The 18986-nt window shown below is 46.8% G+C and overlaps 1 protein-coding gene and 2 non-coding genes across 8 annotated transcripts in view; 1 reads left to right on the forward strand and 2 right to left on the reverse strand.

Annotated features, from left to right (window-relative positions):
* Nucleotides 1-662: 662 nt before the first annotated feature.
* Nucleotides 663-734, forward strand: TRNAP-AGG (transfer RNA proline (anticodon AGG)). The gene has a single exon. It is a non-coding gene; the product is annotated as a tRNA-Pro (tRNA).
* Nucleotides 735-1400: 666 nt separating this feature from the next.
* Nucleotides 1401-1472, reverse strand: TRNAP-CGG (transfer RNA proline (anticodon CGG)). Its single transcript has one exon. It is a non-coding gene; the product is annotated as a tRNA-Pro (tRNA).
* Nucleotides 1473-9808: 8336 nt separating this feature from the next.
* The window catches only part of RCSD1 (RCSD domain containing 1), a 68075-nt gene continuing 58897 nt past the window's right edge, over nucleotides 9809-18986 (reverse strand). For 5 of the 6 annotated variants that reach the window (XM_073804691.1, XM_073804692.1, XM_073804694.1 and 2 more), the window contains 2 exons: nucleotides 17578-18216; nucleotides 11514-12379 (listed from right to left, as the gene is read on the reverse strand). In XM_073804691.1, coding sequence (XP_073660792.1) covers nucleotides 12005-12379; nucleotides 17578-18216 — 1014 coding nt within the window. In that variant the 3' untranslated portion in view covers nucleotides 11514-12004. The other variant, XM_033855480.2, reaches the window with a different exon arrangement.

Raw genomic sequence — 18986 nt, forward strand, 5'->3', positions numbered from 1 at the left:
GCGTTAAAGATATTGGGCACCAATTATATAACAATTGGTTGTCAATTATACAGTCGAATTCAGTGTTGCTGTTAGTGTTGATGTCTTGTCCTCTAATAAATAATGATTAGAGGAGACAAGACTGCAACCCAATTATATACCACATAAAATTGGTTTTAATATGTTAAAGGATCTTTTTCTGAGAAGGTCAGAGTTTGGGATTTATGGAAAAGAGAGAGAGACAGATTTTCCAGCTGAAGAAAACAGTTTGAGTAAAAACACAGTGATGGTAATTTGCAAGGCTGGAAAGGTGGTGCCTTGAACACTAGGATGAAAGGTGTAGGCGAGAAACGGACAATTTTACTACTATTGGAAAGAGCAACATCCTGAACGCAGCAAGGGAGAGAATCTGGAATCCGCCTGCCACAGGGATATTGCCACACACTCACTGCAACTTATCAGCCATAAATATAAATGGAATTGTAAATATGCCACTGGTAGTGACACCGTTGTTTTCTTCTCTGTCATTGATTTTCAAAGACCAAGAGAGAAAAGAAAGAAAATCGAAAACACAAGAACGCGAAACAGCTGAAGGATATAAACATATTACACGGATAACCACTTGGGGGCGCGGGACTAAGTAGTTCCTCCTTTTATAATGACGGAAAGCAGTGACACACGACGGCTCGTTGGTCTAGGGGTATGATTCTCGCTTAGGGTGCGAGAGGTCCCGGGTTCAAATCCCGGACGAGCCCGCCTTTTTCCTTCTTCAGGAATTAATAATTTCTAAAGAAATTAATTTTAGAATAGATCCATAAATGTAATAAATACACGTTGGTGGAAAATACAAAGTTGAGACTTTTTGAACTTAGAGCACACTTTACGTTCAAATACCATTAAAAGACGTAACATGAAAACGTAGAAAGTTTGCTAACCATGTAATACTTTGAAAATGCTTGTCCCCATTCCCGCCAGTTTCGGAGTCGAGCGCTTGTGTTAGGGACTGAGTTCCGATCTCGATTGCCTACAGGTGCGGTTTAAACTTGCCCAGGCCCGCGCATGTCCGCACGCACAGCGACCGCTGGAGGAGGACAGCGCGCCCCATCACCCTGGTCCCGCTAATCCACGGCGCCCCCTGCTCACGTTTGGAGTGTTCGAGGGGTGCCCAGAAGTCCGCACGAGGCTTGTCTTTTTTCCAAGTACGTGTGTTTTAAATGGTACAAGCATTTTCATACCTTGCCCTCAGACGTACAAAGACCACATACTGAACGAATTGATCTCATCCAATCCTTTACTTCCTAAAGCGAAGACGATGAAGATTCGAGCTCAAGGGACCGGACTAGTTTCATTTCAGCCTCTAAATGAGCCGTGTGAGGAAAAGAAACTGTTTTTTAAATTTTAGGCATAGACAGAAAAGGTTCGGGCTCGTCCGGGATTTGAACCCGGGACCTCTCGCACCCGAAGCGAGAATCATACCCCTAGACCAACGAGCCGCTCTCCGCAAAAACGCTCCCAGCGCCTCTCTTCAGCCTTGCCTCGCCTCTGGCCGCACTGCCTGACTGACCCCAGCCGGTGACCCTTCTTTTACTCCCCAGGTCTCTGGTCGAAAACCCTCCTCGCCACCCGAAGGAGCGCCAGGAAGGGACGTGCACTTTGCCCCGCGGGGCCGGTGGTATCACCCAGCGCCCGGGCTCTGCGCCTCGGCCTGCGGCCGTCCGCCCTCGATCCGAGAAGCCGCCTCCCCAGAGCCAGGACGGCCCCTGCAGCGCGGTGGCTGCTGGGCGCTGGGACCCCGAGCTAGGAGGGCGCGGGCAGGGCCCCTCGGACATACTGGACGCCGCCGGGTGTCCGCCGCCCAGCGTCTCCACGCTGCCAGTTTCGCTCCTTGCGGGGAGCTCCCGCCGCTCTTCACTCAGACCATCCTCAGAGCACTTGGCTGTGTGCCGCGTGCCCCACCCCCGTCCCCATCCCAATCCCCTGTACTGCAGCGGGACGACGCTCGCGGGTGGGCGGGGCGGGAAATAGCGCAGAGGAGCGGGCGAGAGATGGGAAGGGATGCACCTTATCCCTGGGAGGGAGTGATGAGGCGAAGAATTTGCAAAGAAGAGAGTATTAACAGCTAACTTATTTCGAACGTTCATTTTGAGATCCTGCACTCTTTTAGGCGTTTTACATGTACTGAACTCACTGCATATTTGTAACAATTTCCCCTTAGTTACTACTGTTATCCTCATTTTGCAGTGAGATAACTCAGGCCACACGGCGGCAAGGAAGTGGTAGCGCAGGCACAGGAACTACCGAGGTCGTGGAAGGTGGGGTTAATAGCGAGGGCCGTGAAAGGGGCTGGGGAGCAAGGGGGCAGAGTTGGGTGCCTTGGTAGCTTGGAGGAGTGGAAAAGGCTGTGGTAGTGGGCAGGACCTTCGCTCTGGCGCCACCCCACCTCCATCCCCTACTGTAATAGGGAAGAACAAATCTGACTCACTGGATCTGTATCTTTTACTTTAACGTTTGTATTCTATTGCTTTTGTTACAAGTTAATTACTAAAGGGCTGTTGCCTGTAGCTTAAAGTACACATGATGGCCCATCTCTGGTAACCCTGCCTCCCATGCCTGAAAGTTAAGCTAAAACACATTTGTTTAAGCTCACAGGAAACATCCTGACCAGGGCCACCTGTGAATGGCTGCAGGAAAGAAGGAAGTAACACATCCGTTCCAGAGTCTGGCCAGAACCAGGAAATGTTTGCAATAACTTCTCTCTCTCTCTTTTTTTAAACGTTACCTCTTATATGTTCTGGTATAATGTTATAAGTCATAATTCTAGTTATTACTTTAAAATGTATATCTCAGAAATAACTAAATTTCCTTGTCAATTGCATTATTATGAACTTTCATCAAATCTTTAACCGTGGTCACTTTTAAGTCTTTTGTCATTTACAGACAGTTCTGGGTGTACTCTGATGCTTTTGCAAATATGTTCCTATAAAAGGGTTTCATCATCAAGGAATTCATGGAAAAGACTCTGACAGGTACAGGTTTCTGGTAACTGACTATACTGCTGAACTGAATGAATAAGCATTTTCAGAACTCTAATGGAAAACTGATGAATTCATAAAAGTGCTAACAAAAGATCAAGAGGAAAAAAAATTAATTACATGGGACTGAGTGAACTGATGAGGATAATTATAATTTTTGTGACTTTCTGTTTGAATAAAAAAAAAATCCCACAAGGACTCAGAGGCAAAAAATATACAAATCAATTTGCACTGCAAAGTAAAGGAGCTGTTACAGTGGAGGATTCCTGGACTGAATGTCAATATTATGACATAGTGTGAGTGTGTTTCGTGTTTGGTAATTGCAATCATTGTTGCTTTTGTTGTGGTCATCCATTAAAACAAAAAACAAAAAACTTTACCTCCTCACTTCCCCCTCTTTGTTCTATAAAAGAAACAATCATCCAAACCTGGGCAAGATGATTCTTTGGGACACTAGTCCCCCATCTTTTCAGTCTGCTGGGTTTCCAAATAAAGTTGCTATTCCTTGCCTCAGCAACTCTTCTCTTGATTTGTTGCCCTGTGGAGGAGTGAGCGGTACCAGCTTGGACTCCTTAACACGACCCCCCCTACTTGTGCCGCATAGTTTGAGCCTATCCTAAGGCCCTTTAACCCCGGTGGACCAGGAGTGCAGGGTCCTAATCTAGCCTTGCCTGCTTTTGGCCTGCACTCCCCTCTCCCTCCCCAACACCCTTGAGTTGGTGGTTGGGTTGCAGAGGCTTCTCATTTCTGAAGCCCTCTTCCATCCTTAAGGTACCTTGAATTTGGGGGTCACTGGAATACCTTCCTTCGAACCCCGGTCAGACTGTTCTCTGAGGGTCCAGGTGGTGTTTCTGTCCTCTCACCCTTTGACTGAAAGCTCTCCATTTGCACCAGCTTCTCTGCTCATCCCGTGATCCCTTCCTTCCTCCTGATGCCAGTGGGCTCTGGGGGTGCCACTGAATATAGAAGGTCAGGACCAGAGCTCACACCCTTGGGGAGTGTGACAGGGGAAATACAAGTGAAAACACTTCAAAACAAAGAGTTAAAGCTGGAAAACCTTTCTATAACCCATTCTGGCCATGTAGAGAGATCCCAGAGCCATGCTGCTCCCTGGAGTAGAAGGACATGTGTAGGGTGGGCCGCTCTAAGCCTTCCATTTGCTTTGATAGTACGTAAATTTTTAAAAATAAATTTATTTATTTATTTATTTGGCTGCATTGGGTCTTCATTGCTGTGCGCATGGTGGTGTGTGGGCTTCTCATTGCGGTGGCTTCTCTGTTGCGGAGCACAGGCTCTAGGCATGTGGGCTGCAATAGTTGTGGCTCACGGGCTTAGTTGCTCCGCAACCGGGCCTCCAACCCGTGTCCCCCGAATCAGCAGGCGGACTCGCAACCACTGCGCCACCAGGAAAGCCTCCGATTTTACTTTCAATCCACTCTTTTGTAGTCTGAGAATGGGTCCGGGAGGGTGAGGAAGGAGTTCTTCTCAGGCGGAGTCCTGAGCAATCTAGGTTTTGCCCTCCCTTTTCAGACTGTGCCTTTTCGAGGGCTCCCTCTGCCCTGCCTGAGCTGTATCTCACTCACTCACCAAGGTGCCATGAAAGATGGCAAGACTGGAGACCTTTCCTACCTTTGCCAGTGGCCACTCTCAAGGTTTTTGTTGTTATTCAATTTCCCCATGCCTGTTTTCCCATCCCTTTAAGTTGTTTGTAATAATTTTATACTATTCCATCAAGACAATATAGCATATAGCATACTTTTCTTTTTTCTTTCTTTTCTTTTCTTTTTTTTTTTGGTCGCACCACATGTCTTGCAGGATCTTAGTTCCCCCAGACCAGGGATCGAAACCAGTGCCCCCTGCAGTGGAAACACAGAGTCCTAACCACTGGACTGCCAGGGAATTCTGATAGCATAATTTTCTTAATAATTCTTCTACTGTATAATAAATCATTGGTGTCCAACATTTCACTGATATAAATATTGTTTGGCCCATTTGTGTATATACTTTCCCCACGTATTACATGATTTCCTTAGGATTTACTCCCAGAGCTGGGATAACCGCTTTTGTGGCTCTCCATGTAATTCCATGCCAATGAGCTGGGCTTAGCCGGTTAGCAAGTAAGATGAAAACTGATGTGGAAGAAGAGGACCAGGGGCTTCCAGAGAACTTTAAAAGCCATGATTAAATCTTTTGATTTGATTTACGGGATTTGGTGGCATTAAAGCCTTTGAGAATGGTGGTATGTTAAAAGTACTATTGAACATAACAATTTTGACTTGGGTTCGGCTGCATGTGAGGGAGAAGATGAAATGAGAATAAGAGGTCCATTAGTAGATGATTAGAATAACTCTAAGATGATGTCATGGTTGATGCCTTGAAATTGTGAATGGCTTTTACAAACACTTATGGTGAGGGATTTGTGTCTGTTTTGTCACTAATGTTTGCTTGCCACTGAATTCTGACACAGTTTGGGCTTAAGTGGTACAGACTTGGCTCTGACTTGGAATGGTCAGCCCTTGGAAGTGAGAATACAATTTAATTGTGTGGGTCTGCCATTCAAAGGAAACCTCTGGCTAACTTGCCCCACAGGACTGGCCTCAGGACAGTGTGCTGCGTCTTATTTGCTGCCCGTGCAGTTAAGCGCTAACTGGCTCGCAGGCCACCGCCGTTGTCATGCTGGTAGGTTTGCTGCGTTCACTGCAAGCCATGTCCTGACCCACACAGAAAGTGGGATCAGATTGAACATTTGTGCCTTTTCCAGACTCCAGTCCAATAGCCTATAATAGCTTCAGCTAGTTTTTACTACAAACATTTCTTTGTGCTTTCCCTCCGGTGATCCTTTTTCAGAAACTTATCTCATGCCTCCCTCTGAATTTTGCAATCCCTAAATAATTAGGAATGATATTTTGGAGTTGCCTCAGCCCTTTCATTTTTCATTCAAATGTTTTCACTTGTTTTGAGAGTGCATGAGGCCATAAATGTGATAGGAATCTAAGATCTAGACTGTGAAAAGAACTGCTTTCCACAACACCTTCGTTTCCACCAGGGTATATTATTACCCCTCTTTTATACACATTTGGTCTTACTCTGGATGTTATTGGTTGAATAGAAGACAAAAGTGTACAGTTTTCATGATCAAAATTGTGATTGTTTCGGAAGACATGCTCATGATGGTATGTTACAGAAGAGAAGAATACACAGTTGCATACAGTGAGATCCCAGTTTTGGAACAACAACGAATTAAGAACAAAACATGTAACACACGCATTAAAAAAACTAGAGGAAAATCCATAGAATATTAACACTAGCTATCTCTTAGTAGTGGGATTATGAATAATTTTTATTTACTTAAAATATTTTTTCTCCACAAATGTTTAAAAATAAAGGTGTATTGCTTTTATAATGAGAAAAAATAAGGATAATTAATATTTTTAAATCACAGAGAAAACAGGGCTCCTAAAACTACGTGTTTCCTTTTGCTTGGTAGAATGAAAAGAGGCACAGAATTAGAGGGGATGCAGAGCAGGCCCTTTTGCCCTTTCCCATCCCAGCTGCTTCCAGAGGTCGTCAAGAAGCCGCTACTGTTGTTCCTGAGGGGCCAGGTTCGGCCGTGATGGTGAGTGCCTGGCACCACCCAGCACCCATGGGTTCCTTAGACAATCCAACAGTAGCGACTAGTGTTTGAGGTCCTATTATTTTCTTGGAGCAGAAGGAATATCTGCCTCTTGGTAATACCATCCTTTGAGTACCAACCATATAATCATTCTAGAATCTTGCTTCTGAATTTTGGTTAAAGTGCAATTCAGTCCACTCATGATTTAAAACAGAAGCAGTTGATAAATGTAATAACTGGCATTACAGGTTTGCCTAAGTCATTTTTTTCACATTTTCATTTAAAACTACACCATCAAGGGTCAGGGTCTCAGGGTCGTTACCGACAGGAGTGTGCAGCGGGGAATCCTAGCCTGTCTCGACCTCTTCCTTTTACATCCTGTTTCCTTCATAGCATCTCCCTGGCTGTGCCTAGGCGTTGCAGGTCCCATGGAGAGCCCAGAACTTTCCAGGAGGAGGAGGAGAAGAAATCCCTTTGCTCCTGTTTTTGAAGTGGGTGGCTCCCTTTGTGCTGTGAGGCATTTAACACTTTCACCTCCTCTTCCTCTGCAGAGGATCAAAGAACCACAGTTTCCTGCCCCATTTGACCACAGTGGGGCCTCTCCCACAGCTCTCCTCGAATTTGAGGGCAGAACTGGAGTAACGGTTTTCTCAGCCTCCATAGCCACTCTGGTCAGGACATAACTGGGCTAAGTGGGAAGCTGACTTACCCTAAGCAAGACGGGGAAGTCAGGAAAGTGTGTCAATTGCCCCTAGAGTTTCACGTACTTTGCTCTTCTTTTTCAACCCCTTCTGGGAAGACTTTCTAGAACCAACTCAACTCAAGATGTGATGACCGAACTTCCCTGGTGGTGCAGTGATGAAGAATTCGCTTGCCAATGCAGGGTACACGGGTTTGAGCCCTGGTCCGGGAAGATCCCACATGCCGCGGAGCAACTAAGCCCGTGCGCCACAACTACTGAGCCTGCGCTCTAGAGCGTGAGAGCCACAACTACTGAAGCCCGTGTGCCTAGAGCCCGTGCTCCGCACCAAGAGAAGCCACCGCAATGAGAAGCCCGCGCACCACAACGAGGAGTAGCCCCCACTCGTCGCAACTAGAGAAAGCCCGTGTGCAGCAATGAACACACAAAGCAGCCAAGAATAATGACCTCCTTTTAAGTACCTCCCCTTAAGAAGAAGCCCATCATTCCTCTAACTTACCTCAAGGAGACAACAGACCATGGGAAAAAAAAAAGATGTGATGACAAAGGAGGCCTAAAATATTACCTCTCTCAGGATACATGTTTTGATTGGGAAGAAGACTAGAGCCAGTGGAATCAGTTGCTAACATTTCAGGCATCTGGTATCAGTGAGGGAGTTTTTGGGCAGCGACAAATGTTGAAAATAATCCTATTCCAGCTCTGAAATCAGTTTAATCATTCATTACTTACCAAATGTTTATTGAGCACCTATAATACATGAGGCACTGGCACAATGAACTACACGGACAGACTTGACCCTCATGGAGCTCCAGGCTGGCTCTGGACACCGTGATACATTATTACATTTAAAATGAGACTGATTTTTCTTTGGTGGCTTATGAAAACAAATTCCGTTTTATCTGAGTAGCACTCGAATTTTGCTCGGAGCTCTATTGTTGTTGTTGTTTCTCCCACCCAGCATCATATCTTTTAGTAACAGCACTCTGATTTTACCTTGAGGCACCCTGTTGCTTCATCCACAGTCCTTGCAGATGAAATAGAATTAACTCACCTAGCCCCTCACTGCAGGAGAGTGGCAGAGGGCTGGCCAATCTGATCTCTGCATCTCCTTGGTCATAATAATTGGCTCAGGTATAGATATAGGATCCCCACCAAGCCTATAGAAAACCTTTGCAGGATTTTTTCCCACAGTTACTGGGAAAAAATAAGCTCTTTCCATTGGGTTTGCAGGCTGGGAAGAGGCTGCCTGAGAATATGGCCAACACAGAGGAAAGCAGAGACCAATAACAGAGAAAGATTTCCGACATTGCTTAAGTGATTGTATTCAGGTCTGTCCATGGATTGTCAAAACATATTATTCAGTGTACAGAAGGAGGGAGGGAGAGACGGACAGACAGAGAAAGAGAGAGAGAGAGGGAGATTCATAGATATAGCTGTTTTGTATCAGCCTGTTTGAGGAGGGTTCCTTTCATTAGCAACTGAAGGTCCTCATTCATTCAACTGTATTAAAGTTTTACATTCCCAAGAGTACCAAATCAAAAGATGATGAACTGGTTGTCTGTCCACTCCTTTATTCCCTTATCTGACATTTTATGGAGTGACTAGTCAGCTGGTCACAGGCCACAACTGGTCTGGCAAACAGGGTCCTGTTGAGGGTGACCTCAGTGGGGAGAGTGGAGTTCTGAGGCCCCTGAGCTCTTCTTCATGGTCATATCTGGTTACCCAGTTCCACATGCAGCCCCCTTTTCAATATTGGCATATTCCTTCAAAGCATTCAAGTTTTCTTCCTGCTCCCTCTCTGGAGAAAGGAAGGACACAGTTTAATATTCAAGCTAGATTACAAAGGTAGTGGAAGAATGATTCTGATTCTTCTCTTCAGCCTTGTAGCTGTGAAGAATCAGTGTTTTCCTTCAAGCCTATTAAGGAATCCTGATGAAAGTCTTCCTGGCCTGGTGATGACTCTGTGCCACCTAAGACACAAATGGTTTTCTTCAATCCACAGTGTGAAATCCCAGTCTCAACCATGGTGTTGCAACACTGAATCATGGTCACTTCGAGAAAGGAGAGCATTAAATAGGTTGCCAGGTTGCAGCGCCCACAGGGAACAGGTCCTGCCTTTGCTTCATGAATTCCCCGCCAAGAACCCCATCACTCATAACAACGCCTGCGGTGGGGCCTTTGTGTTCTCACAAAACAGATCAAATAATGTGACTAATAGGGAACTGGGGAGATTTTTGGACACCGTCATACATGCTCCTTCAGTGTCACATTCTTATTTTTTATTGCTCCTTCTTCATCTGCTACTGTAAGGTACGGACCCTCCAGAAGAAAAATAGAGTTTTATTTTTACATCTACATCCCATCTGTCCCGTTCCTTTTTCTAGTAAGAGAAGTGGAAGATTTCCCCTTTTCGTTGCACAGTCATGCTCACGTTCTCAAAACTCTTGCCCAGATATGTGCACGAATATATAAACAGCCCAAAGACATATATAAATAAATCCATGTATTGTTTAGGGGGTATACTTCTCTGTCAATGACAGATAGATGATAGGTTAGATAGATGATAGATACTATACAGATCTCAAAATAACTGACACACATATCTCCCAAACTCTGCTAAAATACAAAGCTTATTATGGTACCAGTCTTCACTAGATTACAAGGTTTAGAAGTTGCATTTGATTTAAAAATAGTTTTTGAAAAAAATATATATCCCAAATATTAACACTATCCTGGAGTTAGAAAAACTGTAAATTTAGAAAAACTGTAAATGGGGTGATAAACTGAGGTACCAGCAGTGAGATAAGGCCTTTTAAGTCCGGGAAACTACTTTCTGCGGTCAGAGTAGAGTGTGGTCTAAGAGACCTCCAGAAAAATGACTGCTCCAGCTACCAAGTCAGCATGTTGAGATACTGAAATACTCAAATCTGAATAAGGGCCAACCCTTAAGATTAAACATTTATTTGGACGAGCATCTTTCAGCAGGAGTGTGGGAAGAGGGGAGAGGATATGTCAAGGAAGGGGTATCAGGCCCCCTGTCCACGGCGAAGCCTCATGCACTCTCCGAACGGACCGATGAAGCAAGCTACCCAGGAGGAACAGACAGAAGACCCGCCCCACCCCTCCTGAGTCGGGGAGGAGAGCCTGGGTTTCCATTCAAGTCAGGGAAGCCAGGAAGGATGTTCTCATTACGTAGCTTGCACATCACGATGCTCAAAGCACTTCCCAGGAGATATCTAATCCGTGCTCGAGGCTCCCCCTCTGGAAGCACAAACTTCATCCTAACCAGAGGGCAGGCATTGTCCAGGTGTCACTGCTCTGCTTACAGGATGAGGAAATGCAGCACAGAGACATCCTGCCTCTCCAAAGGAGTTGCTGCCTGCCTCTGCCTGCTCTCCTCCTGGCAGAAGCAGGTGAGCCGAGCTGGTCGCCTCCCAGTGTATCACCAGCTAGAGAATTACCTGATGGAGAAGCTCCTGTTGCTGGAACAGACACATATTTTTCAATGTTTCAAGAATTATCTCTTCTCGGCCAATGTTTTCAAAATTGGTTGGCCAGTCAAATCTGGACCAAGCTGAAAGGTCGTCTCAGGGTCTCCATACAATTTAAGGTCTTCTGTAACTTACAGGATTTATATTTCCAGTGATACTACTTTGTTTCTAGCTACTTGAAATGAGTTTTTACTTACGCTTGAGAATCATGAAAACTTAAGAACAATAAAAAGGTTGTCACCTTACACAAACACAATCTGATTAGGTAGATCCCAGTCCAGTTCTGAGGTCAGCTATAGGGTTAGGTGGGTGTGGACAGTATATGGGCCCCACAGTTTGACCAGTATCCCTGGGGAGTTGTCACCATAGTAAATTGTTTTAAATAAGTTTTTTTTTTTTAAACCAAGTCCATCAAGTGACACAACTTTTATCAAGTTGATAAAAGTCTGCTGCCCTCAGATCCAATCTCTGTCTACAATGGTGCGGAGGTCGGGAAATGGCACCTTGTGTCCTCAGGCTGACTCCAGACCCTCAGCCCATCCTGCTTCTGCGATGGCTTCCTTTGCTGCCGCTACAATCATTGCTGCCGCTACAATCATTGCTGCTACTTCAAGGACACGGCTCCAGCAGCTTCATCACTAGGCACAATGAGATCTTCTTCACATTTTAGTGTCCTGGACAGGGGTATTCTCCTGTGAGCAGAGGAGGAAGGAATAAATTAGGAGGAAAGTAGGAAATCTGGACACTCAGCCTGTCTCCTTGGGGATGCTACGTCGGGTAATAGTAGTAATAGTGATAATAATGCTATGTGCCTGACATAGTTTTTCACGTGCATGAACTCATTTATTCCTCACGAAAGCAATATGAGTTTGGTAGTTCTATTAGCTCTGTTTTATAGGTGGGGTAATTAAGGCACAGAGAGGTCAAGTGACTTCCCCTAGGTCACACAGCTAGTAAGTGGTGGAGTCAGGATTTAAACCCCAGGACTGGAGCTTGAGCCCTCAATGAGGACACTGCCTATTCCTTGATGCATGGCTTCCCATGTCCTCCTTGCCCTAGCTTCTTACTTCCTCACTCATTCCCATTAATTTCATCATCCTGAAACACTGCTCAAGAATCAAAGAGAAAGAAGAAAAGTACCTCATGAGAAGAAATGCGTTAAGGCTAACAACGGAATTTCAGGTTTCAGTTAAATGTAAGTGAAGAAACAAAGCGAGCAGCAGTTTGGTTTTGGAGATACGGAGCATGAGGGACTGGTGGGCCTGTGGATGTGTGGTTGGGACCGTGGTGAGAGCCCGGCTGGTGCTAAGCAGTCAGGAGGGGCTGGCAGGTAATGGTGAGGACCAGGTGTAGGAGTCACTGACAAAAGGAGATGAGGGCTTCCCTGGTGGCGCAGTGGTTGAGAGTCCGCCTGCCGATGCAGGCGACACAGGTTCGTGCCCCGGTCCGGGAAGACCCCACACGCCGCGGAGCGGCTAGGCCCGTGAGCCATGGCCGCTGGGCCTGCGTGTCTGGAGCCTGTGCTCCGCAACGGAAGAGGCCACAACAGTGAGAGGCCTGCGTGCTGAAAAAAAAAAAAAAAAAAAAAAAGATGAAGCCTGGGAGTGGGAGCCAAGGTCAGGGTGTGGTGACGCCACCCTAAGAGGCAGAGAGGGGGCCAGGGCAGCCCAGCCAAACAGCGGTTAAAGGAAGGAGGTGGTTTTTAGGGCAGGTTGCCGGCATTAGCTGTTTCAGAGCGGTGAGGATGACAAGAACGGAGACATGACCGGTCTTTGGTGGCCGGGAGGACGTGTGTGAGCTTCAAAAGTCAATGATAAGAGCGAGATCACAAGGGGAGAAAGAGAGAACTGGGGGTGGAGTGGGGGGTAGAGAGCAGAGTCGAGAACTTTTTCTTTAGGATTACAGAGATCCAAACATGTTTGTAGGCAGAAAGGGGTGAGCTAGTGAGGAGCTGGAAATACAGAAGAGTAACAGAATGGGGAAATCTTAGTGTAACCCTTCACTTAAAATGCACACACACGCTCCACAAATATCTTGTAGAAAAGTCCAGAAAATGGTAGACACAGCAGACAAGGGGGTTTGTCTTATCCAGGAAAGGGGCCTCTCTTCAGATGTGCAGGAAGAAGAGACTCTCGGAGGGTATGAGCAAGTGGCAAACAGGCTGGTCTTCCCTTTAGGTAAACAGGAAGGAGGTGAGGTCATCTGCAGAGCGGGAGAGGAAGAGGTAGGGAGTGAGCTGGACGAACGGTGATGAAAACAGGATGATAGAGAAGCAGTGAGAGGGTGTCAGGCAGCAGTGAGGTTGGATACGGTTCAGCTGGGTTGGTAAGAGTTTATAAGAGATCCAGGCAGCATGGTTTCGTGAATTCCACCAATGACACAAGTCTCGGCAGAGAAGGTGGGTGTGAGAGTGACTTAGCTTTGGGGATTAATACAGAAAGATAGAGCAGGTCGATGGTGAGAGGGAGATTAAAGTGCAGAAGGACAACAACGACAAAACACGCGGAAGGACAGCTCGTTAAGTGACTGGCCACGGAGGGAGCCTGCGGGGCAGGGACATGGGATCTCAGTGGAGGGTAGTTAAGAGGCTAAGGGAGGGACTGAGGTAGAAACGCAAGCAGAGGAAGGCGGCAAAACTTTGACAACCTTAGTCCAACCCCCTGGTTTTGCGGAGGAAGAAACCCAAGCTCCAAGAAGGGACAGGAGTTGTCCAAGGTCACAGAGCTCGATGTTGACACGAAGGACACCAGCGCTACTCATCAGAATAAACTGCTTCACAAAGCACCTCTGTACATCTGCATAATTTATTTAATCTGGGAGGCGCACTGCTTCCAATGCTCTTTTGGTCTTTTCAAGCCTGGTCAAAGCTAGAACCAAGGGCTACCCTGGTGGCGCAGTGGTTGAGAGTCCACCTGCCAATGCAAGGGACGCGGGTTCGTGCCCCGGTCCGGGAGGATCCCACATGCCGTGGAGCAACTAAGCCCGTGCACCACAACTACTGAACCCGCGTGCCTAGAGCCTGTGCTCCACAATAAGAGAAGCCACCGCAATAAGAAGCCTGCTCACCGCAACGAAGAGAGGCCCCCACTTGCCGCAACTAGAGAAAAGCCAGCGCGCAGCAATGAAAACCCAACGCAGCCAAAAATAAATAAATAAATAAAATAAATTTATAAAAAAACAAACAAACAAAAATCTTTGTCCAAAATAACTGCAGCTCAGTCCATCAAACCCAAATAGGACTGAAAATAAGAACACTGAATTGTATATGGTGATTATGCCTACTAAGGAGAGAGGTGCAAAGAGGGAGACGAGGGTAGAGATACAAAATTCATTCTCATATATCACTTATATGTGGAATCTAAAATATGACACAAATGAATAGATCTATGAAACAGAAACAAAGTCACAGACATAGAGAAGAGGCTTGTGGTTGTCAAGGGGAAGGGGGTTGGGGGAGGGAAGGATTGGGAGTTTGGGGTCAGCAGACGCAAACTATTATACATAGGACGGATAAACAACAAGGTTCTATTGTATAGCACAGGGAACTATACTCAATATCCTGTGATAAACCATAATGGAAAAGAATATGACAAAGAATATATATGTGTATAACTGAGTCACTCTGCTGTACAGCAGAAATCAACACATTGTAACAACTATACTTCGATAAAATTTTTCATTCTCCATACTTCTATATGGCTAGAATCTTTAAAAGATTGTATTCAATGCACTACGGAATAAAAATTATTCTAGACAATTTTACCAGTAATTTTAGATATAGGTCAGTTGGAAAATGACTCTAACACATTACTACTTAAGTCATTAATTTATGAATTGATGTTAACTATAGGCAAAATAGGAGAAAGGCTATGCTATGTCTGCCTGCTTCCATTTTAAAACCACAACAGGAATCTAGAGACCAGACCTTTTGTTCACCTTATCAAACTTTGCCAATTCCTTATGAAAAGTAAATAAACTGAAAAGCCCCAGTGAGTAGCAAATTATTATTAGTATGATTCAAGGGAACAACGGAAAGTTTGGGGGTACAATTTCTGGAAAAGACATATTTTCAACCAAGTCTTTTTGCTGTTTATTTGGCACCTCAAACACATACCCATCTTTATCCTTGTATATTAAAGAATTTAATATAGTAAATCCTCAAGAATTTTTTCAAGAATTTTATAATATTCTTTAATTAAAATCTCCTTGGGAGTGGATGTGCGTTCACGTTTGTTGCAAACACACACACACACACACACACACACACACACACACTACAGCTAGTACAGTGTTCTGCACATAGTGAGGATCTGACATGTGCAGTTAAATGAGAAATTATATGCTGTTAAGCTCTTGTAAAGAGGTAGCACCTTGCATTTAAGTAATAAAACAAAAAATGAAAATGGTGTCTTGAAAATTTAAAAATCCAAATTTTTAGAAGTGTTTTTAGGGCTTCCCTGGTGGCGCAGTCGTTGACAGTCCGCCTGCCGAGGCAGGGGACACGGGTTTGTGCCCCAGTCCGGGAAGATCCCACATGCCGTGGAGCGGCTAGGCCTGTGAGCTATGGCCGCTGAGCCTGCGCGTCCGGAGCCTGTGCTCTGCAACGGGAGAGGCCGCAACAGTGAGAGGCCCGCGTACAGCAGAAAAAAAAAAAAAAGTTTTTTAAATTTTTATATTTTTTTGGCCATGCTGCGTGGCTGTGTGATCTTAGTTCCCCGACCAGGGATGGGACCCAGGCCCACAGCAATGAAAGCTCCGAGTCCTAACCACTGGACCACCAGGGAATTCCCCCAATTTTTTTAAAGTATTACTATATGAAAGAAAGCTTAATGAACATTCGAAAGCAACACGTTTAGAACCTGAACACTATCAATCTGGAGTATAAAAATACAACCACAAAGAAGAAAGGCTGGAAGGATGTACACATGCCAGCCCTATGTGATTTGGGCACGGTCCTAAACAACAGCTCTCAGATGGCATTTTGGAAAGCTACAGGTTCTGAGTCCGTTCAATCAATTTTGGGCTTATAAATTACTGCACCAAGTCACTTCAAGGATCTAGATATTAACCACTGTAAAAAACAAACAAAACCAAAAAACATCACCACGGTTGGGGCACAGTATGGGGGAGAGTCAGGGAGAGCTGGGCAGGGGCCCCCCATGCAGGGCCTCACAGAGGGTTTGGAATCTGTGTTTTGAGTGCTCTGGGACAAGGGGGAGCAGAGGTGCCATGGGTTGTGTCCTCCTCCAAAGATATGTCCAATCCTAACCCCCAGTACCTGTGAATGTGACCTTATTTGGAAAGAGCATCATTGTAGATGTAATTAAGGATCTTAAGATGAGATCATTCTGGACTTAGGGTGGGTCCACATCCAATGACGGGTGTCCTTATAAGACAAAGGAGAGGGAGATTTGAGACACACAGACACAGGGAAAGACCATGTGAAGATAGAGGCAAAGGTTGGAGTGATGAGTCTACAAATCAGGGAACACCGAGGATTGCCAACAACCACCAGAAGCTGGAAGAGAAAAGAGAGGATTCCCAGGGTCGCCAGCAGCCACCACAAGTTAGGGGACAGGCTGGAAAAGACTCTTCCTCAGAGCCTCCAGAGGGAACCAATCCTGCCAACACCTTGATTTTGGAGTTCTGGCCTCCTGAACTGTGTGACAATACATTTCGATTGTTTTCAAGCTGCCAATTTGTGGTAATTTGTTATGGCAGCCCTAAGAAACTAACACAGGACATGAGTAATTTTAGCAATGAGTAAACACACACACACCCCCCTCTGGTTGCTGTACAGAGAATGGACTACGTAGGCAGAAAAAGTGGAAGCAGGAAGTGACATAAGAGGCTAATGTCAGAAGCTGACGGTGGCTTGTGTTAATGAATGAATGAACTAACATAAAGGGAAGGGGGAAACACTGGAAGGTGACTTTGTTGATAAGATTGTTAGGGGGTGAGGGGCTTCCCTGGTGGCGCAGTGGTTGAGAGTCCACCTGCTGCTGCTGGGGACGTGGGTTCGTGCCCCGGTCCGGGAAGACTCCACAACGGGAGAGGCCGCGACAGTGAGAGGCCCGCGTACCAAAAAAAAAGAAGATTGTTAGGGGTGGCAGTAGGGGGTGGGACACAGAGCTTTTCTTGTGGAAACCAGCAAGGCTGGTCGTGCTCCTGAGGGCACAAGTAGGTGAGCTCAGGTGGGCTTCCTGGGAGTGGTGGGAGGAGCCACATGACTAAGTGTGGGCCCAGCAGGAGGGCGGGACTGAGGCAGCCGGTCCTCATGTGCTCTCGGTGTCTAACACCTGTGCGTGCACGGATGGAACACAAAGCCTCCTTTAAAGCTTCCCTAGGGGAAGCCCTGCCCATTGCCGTGTTCTGCCTTCTTTACTGCGCCCCAAGGAGCTGCTGGTCTCATGCACTATTACTGTGAGCTTTGTATGGAAAGGAGCACCCCCTTTTCCTCTGAGAACGCCCCACAGAAGCGAGCCCAGTCCAGGATGCTGCATCAGGAGGCCTCGGTGTGTGGGCCTCAGTCACATCCAGAAGGGCACCAGAGCCCCGAGGCAGCGAGAAGCAGAGAGCATGGGACACGCTTCCCTTTCTGGTCCTTCTGTCCCCTCCCCATCAGTGACAGCCCGTCTCAATCCAGTCCCTGTGCTACTGCACACCCAGCTGATTGGTGATGGGTGTAAGGAACAGGGCACGGGACATAGGATGCGCTGGCCCTGCCCTGTCCGGGTCGAGGGGACAAGCCAGGCCACCTACCTCTGTCTTGGGGACCTCACTGCTAGTGTCCGGCTGGGCATGGTCAGTGACAGGGTCACAGCCTGGCTCGAGGATGGTCCCGTCATCTTGCTTTTCCTTGCCAGCCCCCTGCTCAGAACTGTGGTCGCCCTCCCCTCCTCCAGGGGGGCTTTGGGGGGTCTCCTCCCCCAGAGCTCCCTCCTCCAGCCCCTCTGTGTCTCGGCTGCTTTGTTCAGGCTCCTCCTCTTCGCTGGCCGCCCTCTCCTTCACCTCCGTAGGCTCTTCCATCTGCCCTTCAGCCGGTTTCTCCTCCGTGGGGCTCCCACCCCCGTCCTCTGCCTCTGGGCTGGAGGCTCGGGCTGGACGCTGGCTGGCCCCCTCCTCAGAGCTCCCCACGGCCTTTTCGTGCTGCTGGGCTACCCTCAAAGCCCTGCCCTTCTCCTCCTGCTTCTCTGTCCAGCTGGGCGTCCTCCTCAGAGGAGGGGATCCTGGGGTCTTGCTCTTGGCTGGGAACACCTCGTCCCCATTCTCTTCCTTGGCCCCATTCTCCTGGGAGGACTCCTCGGCCCTGAGCCCCCCCAGGTCCGCACAGTCCTCCGACTGAGACCTTCGGAATCGCCTGGAGGGAGGGCGCCTTTTTATGGAGCCCCTTGTCCGCACCTGCAAGAAAGTGTTAAGGAAAATGATCTACACCTGTGAAAAAGGCCAAACAGGGAGGGCGCATGTTCTTTCAATGTCAGTCTCACACGCACAGCTTCACAAGCCCACCTGAGGATCATTTGATTTTCTAGGAGGATGTACCATTGCTTGCTATTTATTATAGGTTAGAGCCCTATGGGGCTGTGGTATTACATGGTAACCTGCAGATTTTTTCTGTGTGTGTGAAGATGAAAATGCTGTCTATCCAGTAAAAAAAAAAACCTAAGATTTTACTGGCCTGTAAAATAACCATCAGCTCAGTGTCTAACTTAGCAATGTTATTCTAACATTTGTCCTTTTTAATTGCCTATAAATAACCAGTTCTTTGAATGAGCTTTACCATCTTACAGGATCCCTCCTAAATTAACAAGTTGAACAAAATCTCTCTCTATTTCGTACCAGAGTCATGTTTTAACATTTTGAAGTTTCTACTTTGACAAAGGTGAACCCAACAGAAAACAGGGTTGGGGGTCTGTGGGTGGCTGGTACCATGACCTCATGGGTGTGGAGCTGGACAGCTGGTGATCAGCTTCCTCCCTTCCCCCCACCCCCACCCCCACCCCCCCAGAGCTGGCTAACCCCGGGAGAGCTGAGCAGCCAGAATCCTTTGCTTTCTCCAGCGAGGTCCAACTCTAGCAGAAGCCACACCTTAGAAACACCCAGCAGAGCTGCCTGAAAACCATTTTTTCTCTGGGAAGTGTGTGAATCTCAGAACCAGGCCTCACCTGGGT

The sequence above is a fragment of the Tursiops truncatus genome, chromosome 1, assembly GCF_011762595.2.
Source record: "Tursiops truncatus isolate mTurTru1 chromosome 1, mTurTru1.mat.Y, whole genome shotgun sequence".
Lineage (NCBI taxonomy): Eukaryota > Metazoa > Chordata > Mammalia > Artiodactyla > Delphinidae > Tursiops > Tursiops truncatus.